Source organism: Lynx canadensis, chromosome C1, assembly GCF_007474595.2.
Source record: "Lynx canadensis isolate LIC74 chromosome C1, mLynCan4.pri.v2, whole genome shotgun sequence".
Taxonomy (NCBI): Eukaryota; Metazoa; Chordata; class Mammalia; order Carnivora; family Felidae; genus Lynx; species Lynx canadensis.
This window is the reverse complement of record NC_044310.1, coordinates 99,728,346-99,742,569: the sequence shown is the minus strand read 5'-3', so window position 1 is coordinate 99,742,569 and position 14,224 is coordinate 99,728,346. Positions and strand designations below refer to the sequence as shown.

The window sequence follows — 14,224 nt, the reverse complement described above, 5'->3', positions numbered from 1 at the left end:
GCATCGTGATGGTGGGGGTCTGGCTTGTCGGGGGACCGGCAGGCGCAGGAGGCCAAACAGCTTACCAATGAGTCTAGTCTTCGCACTGTAATTGCCGTAGTATTTTTTATCCGTGTTCGGTGTGTAACACTCATACTCTCCAGAATCCTTCAGCTGGACCTTTGAGATGTGCAATAAGACTGAGTTGCCCCGGACCCTCTCCACGTAGATCCCCCTGCTTCGTACTCGCTGCGCGTACACCGCGTAAGTGAAGGTGGCATCCACGGTGCTTATGATCTGGATTTCTCGAGTCGGGGCTGTCGGCAGGTAAACAGACCACTGGAAGTGCTGCTCAGAAGGTCCCTCATAGCCAGTTACATTGCAGCCAATGCTGACAGGGTAGCCTTCAGCCCGAAACAGCGGTCCTTTCTGGACCGTTACTTTTCTCTGGCCAATGCTGAGCTTAGCTTGCAAGGAGGAGGAAGAAAGGGGAATAAAAATAGATTAGTGCTCCAGTCCCCCGTGTGCCACCTTATACAGCTCCCTGTATTATAGTTCTAGTAAATGAGATCACAGGTTATTAGCTATAATCAACTCAAATGTTCAACACCTCCTCCAGGCTGAGGAGCAGTGGAATGCCTTCATGAGTTCATTGGGTTTTTTACAACTTTAACTTCCACAGTAATTCCTAGGCTCTTAAAAAAAAAAAAAGTCAGCTTCACCCGTGTTATGACTGGTAACGCTTGGTGCCCAGTGTTATCTGAGGGCACTTATTTGAAAGTAAATACAATGCATGATAATTCGCCTTTTACATTATTTTACGGGAAGATTCAGCAAGTACTTCCTCCAGACTCCAATTCCCGAGTGCCTGTCAGGCTGTCCTCACAGACATTGCTGGAGAGACAAAGTCTAGGGCACCGCCCACGCTGTCCATGGTGCCCAGCTTTCTTTGTCTCGCTACTTGGTTAGAACTATTTGTAGCCCTTGGCCAGGTCTGATGCAGGACTAGCTAAAATTAGCATCTGAAGAGCGAGGCATTTCCTTTCTATACTGGGGAGGGTTTGGGGTTTTTTTTTTGTAATTTTTTAAAGAGCCACTGCAGCCTTACTGAAAAGCTTCCTAAAAGATGGCCCATCAAGTCCACCAGGATCTGGGATCAAATTCACTTCAGTTCTCTTCTTACCAGAAGTTTTCAGTTGGGACTACTCAGGAATGCTGCCTGTTGAGACACACATCTCAAGCATTAGGGTCAAAGGACAGAATATGATCAAATGGCAGCATTTTCTTTCTTTTTAAAATTTTTTTTTAACATTTATTTATTATCAAGAGACAGAGAGACAGAGCATGAGCAGGAGAGGGGCTGAGAGACGGGGAGACACAGAATCTGAAGCAGGCTCCAGGCTCTGAGCTGTCAGCACAGAGCCCGACACAGGCGGGGCTCGAACTCACAAACCACGAGATCATGACCTGAGCCGAAGTCGGACACTTAACCGACAGAGCCACCCAGGCGCCCCAAATAGCAGCATTTTCTTTGCACGTTTTCAAACTCCGGCATTTGGTAGAAATTAAAATGTCTGTGTTTATGGAGCGTGTTAATACTAAAGGTTAGTTTGTGTTACACAAAGAACAAAGAGCTAATGACAGGTGCCAAAGGGTGAGCTGGATCTTTTACTGGGGGCCTGGGGGCTGAAGACGAGAGGAAAGATGGAAAGACGTCAGAAGAGTCCGATGGGGAGCAATTGCTGGGATTGTGGAACGAACAGAATAGAGTTCGTAAGAAGGTAGGGCAGCAGCAGAGTACCTGCTGAATTTTGCAACTCCACAAGAACAGCAGCAAGTCAAGGAGACTAGAGTGGAAGAAAGTGAGAGGAAAAATGGCCTTACAGAGACCATGAGAAGGCTGAGGATAGGAATTCTGGAACGGAGACAATTCTGATAGAAGGGGCCCTACAAAAAACGGGGAGAAACGGCAAGTGGTTATCTGATGTAGTCCACTACAAATCACAGACTGAATGCTTAATGCAAAACTGGGAAACAAGCAAACCTCCAATCCACCACACGCATTTCCCGTAGTATGAAAATACGCCAATTTATTCATAAATCCTGGTTGATGTCATATATTTATATTATGTTCAAACGGAAGTTAGAACATAAATATAGGAAAAACATAACTTATTACTTACCAAAACATTACTCAACAGAGACCATTTGAGGCATTTTTGGCAACGCCAGCCAGACTTCGGCACATATCTTAAAGAAATGTGTGCCCGTGCATCAGGCTACCTGTGCAAGGACACCCACAGCAGCACTGTTCGTTGTGGCCCCAGTCTGGACAGCACCCATATGTCCATCAACAGCTGAATGACATGACTGTGGTATGTCCATAAAATGGAATATTACACAGAAGTGAAAGTGGATGGATTGTGACTGGTTGTACTGTGGATGACTGTGTTTAATGAACGATGCAGAATACTTGAGAATCTTTTTGACTATATACAGAGTGATTTCAGTCTTTATAAAAATTTAAAAACAGGTGAAACCACACTAGAGTGTTCAATAAATGGAAAAATAATGGATAAAGCCACTTAAAAAGGAAGAAAAGCTGGGAAGTGGTTATCACGGAAGGCAGGACAGTGATGGTGTGTGCAGAGAGGGTTATGATGTGGATGGGGCATGTGGCAGGGTGGACGGGTGCTTCTAGCAATATTCTAGCTCACGACCTGGATAGTGATGACATGGTTTTTACTTTTTACTTATTTATTACACTGCATGTTTATGTTTTGTTAACTTTCCTTATGTGTTATAGTTCCACAATAAAAATGTTTTTAGAAGGATGTTTTCTGGGGTACCTGGGTGGCTCAGTCAGTTGAGCGTCCGACTCTTGATTTTGGCTCAGGTCATGATGTAGGTATTGTGGGATTGAGCTCCGCATCGGGCTCTGGGCAGAGTGTGGAGCCTGCTTGGGATTCTCTCTCTCTCTCTCTCTCTCTCTCTCTCTCTCTCCCCTGCCCTCTGCCCCTCCCCCTTTCATTCTCTCTCTCAAAAAAGACTGCTTTTAGAAGTATGGTTTCTAAGTTACCACTAACCTGTTTCTAACACGGCATGTTACCACAATATTATTTTGGTGGCTAGGCAACACTTTTTCAACATTTTCCATGACTTTTCAGAGATGGATACCACATCTGAAATATTTTCTTGCAAAAATCAGCACTCCATTTTCTAGTGCTTTATTTGCCAATCCAATAAATATTTATTCAACAGCTTATAGTATTCTTGACACGTCAAGGAACTAAGAAACGAAGATGGGATGGGGATGGTCTTTAACTTTGTGACTGTATAAGTCAAGGAGGGTGGAGGTCATCTCTCTGAGATAGGGAGATGATAACACTGTTCTGAGGAATTTGAAGGAAGGGGGGAAACGGAAGGTTTATGGGAGAAAGAAGGTATGAGAAGTGGACTTTGGAGAATCAAAAAGATTAGGATAGGGGCGCCTGGGTGGCGCAGTCGGTTAAGCGTCCGACTTCAGCCAGGTCACGATCTCGCGGTCCGGGAGTTCGAGCCCCGCGTCAGGCTCTGGGCTGATGACTCGGAGCCTGGAGCCTGTTTCCGATTCTGTGTCTCCCTCTCTCTCTGCCCCTCCCCCATTCATGCTCTGTCTCTCTCTGTCCCAAAAATAAATAAACGTTGAAAAAAAAAATTAAAAAAAAAAAAAAAAGATTAGGATAATTTAAGTGGGGAGACTTCATGAGAAAATTGTATGAGTAGGAACTGGAAGACTTGTTTAGGAATTAAGGAGCAATAAACTGGATCAGGGGAAGGGTTACATCAAGATTAATAGAAGGAGGCAAGGTTGATAGGAATTTGGGGCCCAAAGCATGAAGGACTTAACTATCATGTCTGAAAGTTTGAACTTGACTGATTAGGTGCTGGGGAATCCACTGGAAGTGTTGGAAAGGTCTTAGGAAAATTAGTCTGACAGCTGTGTAGGATGATGGAAGTTAGAAATAAACATTAGGGAATTCTGGTAGCCCGGGAAAGAAGTAATGACAGCAATAGGAATGGAAAGAAAGGGACTGTCATTTCGAAGCCACTGTGGAGATAAAATCTAGAGAGTTTTTCAGTGCCTTGGATTCTTGGAGGTAGAAGGGGTGGATGGAGATGAAAGGCAGGAAGAAATAAAAAATGATGGCAGGTTTTGTGAGGCTGACCGAGAGTGAAATAGTACTGTTAATAGAAATAAGGGTATCAGGAAGAGACTGTTGCGTGTTCAAGGGTGAGGGAGAAGATAATGCGCTTGATTTTTGAAAATACGAAATTCGAACACCATTAAGTAAACAGGAAGGATATCCAGCAAGCATTTGGAAATAATATTTAAATATATATATATTTGTACTTTTTAAATTATTGTCTTTTTTAACTTTAGAGAGAGAGAGAGAGAGAGCATGCAAGTAGGGAAGAGGGGCAGAGGGAGGGAGAGAGAGAGAGAGAGAGAGAGAGAGAGAGAGAATACTAAGCAGGTTCTATGCTCAGCACAGAGCCTGATTCAGGGCTTGATCCCACGACCCTGGGATCATGACCTGAACAGAAAACAAGAGTCGGAGGCTCAGGGTGCCTTGGTTAAGCATCCGGCTCTTGATTTAGGCTTAGGTCATGATCTCACGGTCTTAGGATTGAGCCCTCATCGGGGCTCCGCGCTGACAGTGCAGAGCCTGCTTGGGATTTCTCTTTCCCTCTCTCTCTTACCCTCCCCCCCCTCAAAATAAATAAATAAACTTAAAAAAAAAAGGGTCAGAGGTTCAACTGACCAAGCCACCCAGGAACCCCTATATATTGGTACTTACTCAACTCAAGTCTACTCAACTTGGAAAATATTTGTAATCTAATCCTTTTAAGAACTCTGTGATATCCCCATGTTTAGCAATGTGAGACTTGCAAATGGTTGAACCAGAGTCCAACCCAGATTTGCAAATGTCAAATCCCTGGCTGTCTCCATTGCTTCTCACTGCTTCTTGTGAATGTCTGCTTGTAACCACCGAGGGTTCTGGGCCACAGGTGCAGATTCGGTCGCTGACAGTGCTGGGCAATGATAGGGAATACAAGGAGAAAGGCTGAAGAGAGGTAACTAGAGGGTCTCTCTAGTTCAGGGACAGGATGAGGAACAGACCTACAGAAGGAAGAGTGAGGGAGATAGGAGAGCAGCCGGGACACAGCAGCTCGGAAACCAAAGGAGGAAAAACTTGACACAAAAGAGCTTGTCTGGTTGTTGAGCGCTGCTGGGAGGGTAAGGACCCTAAAGGCAGGGCACAGTCTTTTTAATTTGATGAGGAAGATATCAGTGGAAATCTTTGTAAAAAGAGATTTCAATAGAGCAGAAACAGAGGACTTCAAGGGTAAGAAAGGGTGTAAACTACCCAAGACGTCTTGTGGAGACAGGAAGCAGAATAGGGTGGCAGCTGGAAAGAGTAGCTGAGAGGGGAGGAGCAGGGAGGGCTGGAAGGACATGTTTAAGGACAGAGAAGGTGCAGAGGGGTAAAGATGGATGACGCCAGAGAGGATGATGAATGGAGGAAGGTCCTCGTAGAGGCGTGAGGTCAAGAACATGAGTGGGAAGGGACTGCTTTCTCAGAGAAGTGGAGCAACCGTGTGGAAGTTTCATAGGTATTTTTAATGCGAAAGGAATGGCTGGCAGAGGTCAACTCAAACGGCTATGCATTGGGACCATGCACTGAAACATCTTCTATAAGGACATTCTCTGTGGGATATGTTGTACACATCTCTCCTCCTCCTCAGGGGTAAACTACTTCCAAGAGCTCTTCTGTTGCTTTCTCTTCCAATCAGAGGGTTAGAAATCTTTGCATGGCAGCTCAAATTCCCATTGCCTAACGGGCACACATCTGGGCGCCGACATACTCCACTGGGGTCACACTTTTGAAACACAGAGAATTCTCGGGTACTGGCTTTGTTCAGAAATATCCCCGGGACTGCCAAATTTACGACTACAATATTACTTACATGGAAGCTGTTAGGCTGAATCATATAAAATGGCCCATAATTGACCATTTTTGACACACAAAAACAGCAACTTCAAATGATCCCACTTTACACAAAACCTACCTGGAGAACGTCAAGCGAGACAAGCAGTATCTCTTTCTTTACACGTATAAAAACCCTATACGCTTGGAGGCTGAGAGAACTTCCAACCAAAAACATTTTTTTTCTATGCATAAAGTCTCAGTATGATTAAAAAAAATAAATCGGCCCCTCCCCAGCACCCTCCCTCCCACCTTAGTGGTTTTTATATGTAGGGCAGTCAGCGTGAGGGGTGATGGATCAGGCAGGCAAAGCTAAGTCCAAGAGCTCATCTACCCATGACATTCACCTCATCTAGCACCACGTTCTAACAGAACCGATCGGTCTTTATGCTTATTTAAAAAAAATAATTTGGACAAAGTATACATTTGCTAAACAACACAACTGGTCAATTGATCAGGGTTGAATTTCCTTCATGATTTATAATTTTCCCTCCATATGTATAAGGAAGGACAAAGAGTGGGCTTCCAAAGTTCTTTCAAGTTACTTCCTGATTTATGTGTTCTCACATAAAAACTGTGGCTCTACACAAAATGAGTGCTGGATAGTGAGTCAGAATTTAGAAGAAATAAATACAGGGGCGCTTGGGTGGCTCTGTTGGTTAAAGGTCATGATCTCACAGGGAGTTTGAGCCCCGCATCGGGCTCTGTGCTGTCAGCACGGAGCCCACTTTGAGTCCTCTCACTCTCTCTCTGCCTCTTCCCTGCTCTCTCTCTCAAAAATAATAAATATTGGGGCGCCTGGGTGGCTCAGTCGGTTAAGTGTTCGACTTCGGCTCAGGTCATGATCTCACGGCTCATGAGTTCGAGCCCCGCGTCGGGCTCTGTGCTGACAGCTCAGGGCCTACAGCCTGCTTCAGATTCTGTCTCTGGCTCTCTCTGCCCCTCCTCCACTTGTGCTCTGTCTCTCTGTCTCTAAAATAAACAAACATTAGAAAATTTTTATAAGAAAAATACTAAATATTAAAATAAAAGAAGTAGTAAATATACACCTCATATATATTTATAATTGTTTACATGAGTTAAGGAAAAGCTTCCAGCTTCTCTTTTTTGAACCTGCCTACAACCTGCCTTCACCCAGGGCTTCCAGACTGCTCACCAGAAAAAAAAAAAAAAAAGGAAAGCGTGTGAGAGAGTTTGCAACGTCTGACTTGTTGCACAACGTACACTCCGTTTTCCCCAATACACAGGCCAAACACACAGTCCAAATACACAAAGCACATACACTTAAGAATCATACTCAGGAAAAAAAAAAAAAACCTCACCAAGATTCATACTCAACAAGTGACCAGGGCACATAGGAAGGTCCCCATCCAACTACCCAGCCATCAAAGCTTGCCAAGCCAGTCTGGTGGGTGCCCATCGCCCAGCAACTAACTGGTCCTTGTAATGAATCCTGCAGACCACCTCTTACCCATCAGGCCCCAGATCTGAGCCTTGCCTCACACAATCCAACATTCACTGAACCCAGTTCAGTTCAAGCCAGTGTTCATGAAGCACCCCAATGTGCTGAATGCTGTAGCCTCTCCATGCTTTAGTCACAGCACTTAGTTCCCCTACCGTCACTTGAGTCCCCGCACTAACACAATCTAGTCTCTACAGCAGGAGTTCCTAGCCTGGGTCCACACACAGGATCACAGGGCCCATAAACTCCAGTGAAAAACAAAAACCTACATCTTTATCTTCACAAGTCTTAACGAGAACTCAGCATTTCCTTTGGTCATGAATGTAGACAGCAAACCATAGATATTTCCATATCATATTACAGTTGTTGAAAGTATCTTGAAATATGATTCATACTCATTCCTGCTTTGAAGTTTGGTGGTTGACAGACCACCTCTAGATCTCCTTATGGAATCCGTAAAGAAGCAGACACATCACTACGTCACTCTTTAAAAATATTTTGATGATTGCATTTCAGCATGACTGACTTCCCCTATAATCCTATGCATTTCATTTTAGGCATTTAAAAAATGATGCTAAGGTGGGTTCTCTAGGCTTCACCAGATGCTAAAGGAACCCATAGCACAAAACCAGTACCTGCTACTTGCTCTGGAAAGATCTCATTCCCAACCCAGGCCATCAGCTTTTCAGTCTACCCCCAAATGTCCCTTTCCTCCACCCTGTTCTAATATGTTTAGATGCTCCTGGGCCATAGCTAAGGCCCCTCCATATGCCCTTTAGCGGAGCCCAGTGAATCTTCTTGGCCCCTTCTCAGTCCCTCAGGTCAATTCCCCCGCTTCAGTTCGTGGGTGATGTCCAGAACCTTCTTTTAGCTTAACCTAAAACTACTAAGTACGCTAATACCTTTTCCTTCCATCCAGCCACATCCCCAAGGCTCACACATCAGAGAAACCTTCAGGCCACCTGTCAGTCTGGGGAGCTGGGCCCTCACCAGGGATGGGTTAGCCCAGGAAGAAAAGGTAAAGGCAGGACCAGCAAAACTGGCAGAACTGGCCCCACAGACAAATGTAAAAAACAAAAACAAACAAACAAACAAAAAAAACAGTGGGACCAGGTCTGTGGGACTCAACCAAGCACTGCACCTCCCTGGAACTCGAGGATGCTGAGGCAAACCATGAAACCATTATCAGTAAGTCAAAAATTACTGCCTGCGCCAGAGATGTGTGGCACGGTTTTCCCCGTTAAGTACCAAGTTGTCCTGTTTCACCACCCACCAGCCTCCTGTTGACTAGCTCCGGTGACAACAGAGACATGCACAATTATGACACTTACTCAGAAGGAGAAAGAGAGATGCCACGTATAGGATGTGTGCCATTTGGACCAGTACAGACCTCTCCTGGCGGTGTCACTGAAGTTGTTCAGACACCCAGCGACAAAGGCTGTGCTCTCACTACAAAGGTAAAGAGGAAGCAGTAGTGTGGTTTCCAGCCCACTGAGAAAGACAGATGGTTTGTACAGAGCAAAACCGTTTGCATCATGAACTTTTTTGCTAATCACTCAAATCTGGGTGAGAAAAGTTACACTGGGTAAGTAAATGTATACAGATAGAAAGAAGAAAATACAGATCCCATCCTGGCTAACTGCGTATCCTTAAGTAATCACGAGGGAATATAACTGACTAAATAAAAAAAAAAAAAAAAAACAAGCTGAAATTTTCTCTTCTTAGCCCTTACCTGTCCTTCCAACTTGGGAGAGGAAGGGACCGAGAAATGCAAGGACCCCCCAAAAACACGAACCTGGGGAGACATGAGGTGCTGGTAATGTCAGTCTCTGGAACCAAGCTGCCTGGGTTTGCATGCAGATTGTATTTTTAATAGCTCTATGTGCTTGTTAACTTTTCTAACTCATCTACAAAATGGAGATACTAATAGTATGTACCCCATCAGACTGCTGTGTGAATTGAATGAACTAATTCACTTAAAGCACCTAGAACAGTATCTGGTACTTAGTAAATGCTCAGTAAAATCATCTGCCATCATGTGACATGTAAGTGAATCTTCATCTGCCCCATATTGGCCTGGCATGAAGGATGGTCAATGAATGCCTAAATATGACAGTTTGCACTGAACCCAGGCCAACTCACCCTAGAAGACAAGATCATCCAAGGATAGGCTCACTGAAGACATTCGTTCCCTAGGTCAAGGCTACATCTAGATACGTCAGTAATGAACTGGTCTGCTTCAGGCCACAGTATCAGGCAGATTTCTGCTCATTCCATCCATCCATCCATCCATCCATCCATCCAACTTGTTTAGTACTTCTGTGTTCTGGGTGCTTTGCTAAGTTCTGCGCAAACAAAGATGTTAACTACCCAGCCTTTGTTCTCGGGAAACTTCCACCTACTCAGATAATCACAATGCAATGTTTTCAGGCACAACAGTCAATGCAGCTGCTGAAAGGGGTAGGAAAAGTCAGTGGGCAGGAGGCAAGGTCTGGCTGGGCGGGGCTGGGCCAAATGAGACAATTAGGAAGGAAGAGGGGCAGGTACAGCTGGGGGAGAAGCAGTCTAGCGTGGATACTAATGCACCAGTCACGTTCCCCTGTTGGAGTAAAGTTTGAGGCTGGTATGGAGGGAGAAGGGTCCACAGAGGTAGGCTGGGGCAGATCTTACTGGTAAGAAAGTGGTCTAGTTTCGTTCTTCTGCATGTCGCTGTCCAGTTCTCACAGCACCATTTGCTAAAGAGGCTGTCTTTTTCCCATTGGATACTTTCCTGCTTTATCGAAGATTAGGTGGCCATACATTTGTGGGTCCAACTATGGGTTCTCTATTCTATTCTATTGGTCTATGGGTCTGTTTTTGTGCCAATACCATACTGTCTTGATGATTACAGCTTTGTAGTAGAGGCTAAAGTCTGGGATTGTGATGCCTCCTGCTTTGGTTTTCTTCTTCAATATTACTTTGGCTATTTGGGGTCTTTTGTGGTTCCATAGAAATTCTAGGATTACTTGTTCTAGCTCTGGGAAGAATGCCGGTGCAATTTTGACTGGGATTGCATCGAATGTGTAGATTGCTTTGGGTCGTATTGACATTTTAACAATATTTATTCTTCCGATCCATGAGCATGGAATGTTTTTCCATTTATTTATGTCTTCCTCAATTTCCTTCATAAGCTTTCTATAGTTTTCAGCATACAGGTCTTTTACATCTTTGGTTAGGTTTATTCCCAGGTATTTTATGGTTCTTGGTGCACTTGTAAATGGGATCAGTTTATTTCTCTTTCTGTTGCTTCATTATTGGTGTATAAAAATGCAACCGATTTCTGTATGTTGATTTTGTACCCTGCTACTTTGCTGACAGAGAAATGTTTTCAGGGGTCAGAGAAATCCTATGGGAACTCACTGTACTTTCTGTAATTTTTTTTCTATAAGCCTAAAACTAGTCTAGAAAATAAAGTACTTAAAATATTCCTTATACTGTATCCATAAAGTGGATGCATTTTGTATTTTTAAAAATTTTACCTTAGTAAAGCTGATTTAAATATCAGGGGAAAAATAATAAATGAATAAACTTTGATCAACTCTGTAAAATATATATATATATATATATATATATAGAGAGAGAGAGAGAGAGAGAGAGAGAGAGAGAGGATAAATAGCTAGAGATGCATTTGGAATTAGAAGGTAGCCTCTGATCTGAGGATCTTCTGAGGGATGCTGGAGCTGGGTGGAGGTGAACAGGAACACGATTGGCTATCACACAAGGTAAGTTAGGTGAGGTCACCTGGGAGAAATGCAAATAAAGAGATGGACATTTGAAGGAGGGAGAAGGCATAGCTGATTTGAGGAGAATGGGAAATCAGGCCAATCTTTAGGGTAAAAGCAGCATTTAAGATAGGACTTACTTTCCCAGTGGCAATTATAGTACGATAGGGTAACATTCAACAAACTCAGGTCTGGAAGCCTCTAGCTTCTACCCTTTTTTAGTTTTCACTTTCTCTCCCTCTGGTGTTATTTATTGGTGATGATACCTAACAATTAGCTCTCCAATGTTAGTCAACCTATAAATATTAATGTGTTTAGTGAAAAGCTCTATACTTACCTTTTCAAGGTACTATGATGCAAGGGTTGGAGATAAAACAAGTGGAAGACGAGCCCTTCCCTCCAGGAACTTGAAATCTAGTTTAATAAACAACCATAGACAAGAAGCAGTAGACAATTGGCATGAGCTCCTAATCATGTGGGCCTCTCCACAGCAACGCTTGAGTGTCCTCACAACATGGCGGCTGGCTCCCCCCAGACTGAGGCCAAGGAGGAAGATGTAGTGCCTTTTATGGCCTAGTTTCAAAGTTACACACTACCATTTCCGCCCTATTTTACTTGTTAAAAGGGAATCATTAAGTCCAGCCCACACTCAAGGGGAGGGAAATTAGGCTGTGCGTTTTGAAAGGAGGAGTGTCAAGAATTCATGGACATTATTTTAAAATCACCACAAACCTACACCTATATTCAAACAATTTTTAACACTTTTTCCATATGTGCTTTATATATGTGCATGAATATGTATGTATTTGTTTGAAAGAAAGAAAAAAAGGAAGGAAGGAAGGAAGGAAGGAGGGAAGGAATGGGAAGGGAGGAGGGAGGGAGAGGGAGGGTAACCAAATAAGGCAGCATGTGTTGAGTATCCACTTTATGGCTCAAACGAGAAATATCCTAAGAGTTAATAGGCTGGAGAGGCCACTGTAGGCAGGGAACAGCCATAGGTCATTCCGAAAAGGCTGGTTTTAAGTAGGTCCTTGGGGATCTGTATGATTCAAACAGGCAGAGGAGGGAGGGAAGGAAATTCCAGTAGGGAGAAATGAAATGTACAAAGATACAGAGGCAGGGATGTGCAGGTTATATTTAGGGAGCAGTTAAAGGATAGTTTACCTTGAATGGGGATTTCAAACTACTCTCCAGGCTGTTAACTGTAACATCAATGGGGCTTGAAGTACAGTAATTTGTTCATCATTTCAGTTGGAGAAGTCATGGGTCATCCCCAGGCACCAAAATTTTAGGCAAACACACTGTATGAGTTAGTTATTGCTGTGGAACAAACCACAAAACTTTGGTGGCTTACAACAGTAAACATTTCTTTTTGTTCACAAGCCTGTGGGTCACCTGTCCAGAGCCGGACGGTCTAGAACAGCCTTGGCTTGCATCCCTCGCACTCCCTCTAGTAGGCTAGCCCAAGCAGGCTTTTATGGTGATGTCAGGGGGCCAAATAACTCATGGAAACACAACAGCACTTTTTAAAGCTTCTACTTTCATCATGGCTGCTAACATCCCATAGATCAAAGCAAGTCACGTGGCCAAGTCCAAATGCAAGAGATAGGTTAACAGCCTCCATCATCTTTCTAGTGAGGAGAACTGCAAAGTGACAGGGCAGAAGGACAGGTAAAGAACTGGAGGCACTGATGTAATCGATCTGCCACATGCCCTGAAAAAATAATTAGTTTAGAAATGGGCATTGACCACAGAGACGATCGTTGCCAGTAATACACGGTATCGGTATTCCTGAAATATTCAACCAAATAAATATGATGCAACTTCTCATTTCTAGCCATTGCCAGAAAGAATGTTTTTTTTTCCCCCTTTTCATTTTAGTGGCTCCATTTCTGCCAGAATTAACACTGACTGAGTGATGTCGCTTCTTTTCTGGAGAGGAAAAAAGAAAAGAAAAAGAAGCTTTCCGTTGTCCACAGGGGGAAAAACAAGAAAGAAGAAAGAGAGCCAGAGAGAGTGTTATTCCATTACCTGGGGAATCACTGCATTGTAATTGTATCAGCTGAAAAGAATGTAAAAATGTAGTTCCTGAATCAGATGGAGGGAGAGAGCCAGTAATGGACAAAGCAACACAGGAATGTACAAAAGAAACAATTTTGTTCCAGTTCCTGGAAGATTAATAAAAAGAAATGTGTGGGTTTTGAGACTTGAAATGCACACGTAGCCCACAAAATCACAGCAGCTAAATATGTGGCCTCCTCTCTGAAGCATTCAGGCCCCAACATATTTCAACAGGGACCTTTTACATGTAGGCTTTGTGCAAGATATTTTCATATACACGATTTTATAGAATAGCTCACATCACCATGTGACAGGTATGACAAATCCCATCTTACAGATGAGGAAACGGAGGTTCAGAGGAATCAACTGACCTAGCCAAGATTGTATGGCTAGGAAATGGATGCCTATTTGCTCTTGGCTGAGTGATTTTTATTTTTTTAATTTTACCTCCAGTACAGTTAACATACAAGCGTTATATTATTCTCAGATGTACAATATAGTCATTCACCAATTCCATAGATCACCCAGTGCTTATCACAATAAGTGCACTCTTTAATCCCCATCACCTATTTTACCCACTCCCCCGACCCCCTTCCCCTCTGGTAACCATCAGTTTGTTCTCTATAGTTAAGAGTCTGTTTTTTCGTTTGTCTCTTTTTTGCTTTTCGTCTTGTTTCTTGAATTCCACATGAGTGAAATCATATGGTATTTGTCTCTGACTTATTTCACTTAGCATAATACCCTCTAGATCCATCCATGCTGTTGCAAATGGCAAGGTTTCTTTCTTATGAGATTCCATTGTGTATGTGGTGTGTGTGTGTGTGTATACATACACCATATCTTTATCCAGCCATCTATTACTGGACCCTTGGGCGGCCTCCATAATTTGGCTATTATAAATAATGCTGCAATAAACAGGGGTGCATGTA

The 14,224-nt window shown here is 43.4% G+C and overlaps 1 protein-coding gene across 1 annotated transcript in view; it reads right to left on the bottom strand.

Annotated features, from left to right (window-relative positions):
* Window positions 1–8,955, bottom strand: part of CD101 (CD101 molecule) — a 36,021-nt gene extending 27,066 nt beyond the window's left edge. The window contains exons 1-2 of the mRNA XM_030323861.2: window positions 8,805–8,955; window positions 66–446 (exon numbers count right to left, since the gene is read on the bottom strand). Of these exons, the coding sequence (XP_030179721.1) occupies window positions 66–446; window positions 8,805–8,847 (424 nt within the window). The 5' untranslated portion in view covers window positions 8,848–8,955. The remainder of the gene's footprint in view (window positions 1–65; window positions 447–8,804) is intronic.
* Window positions 8,956–14,224: the final 5,269 nt, after the last annotated feature.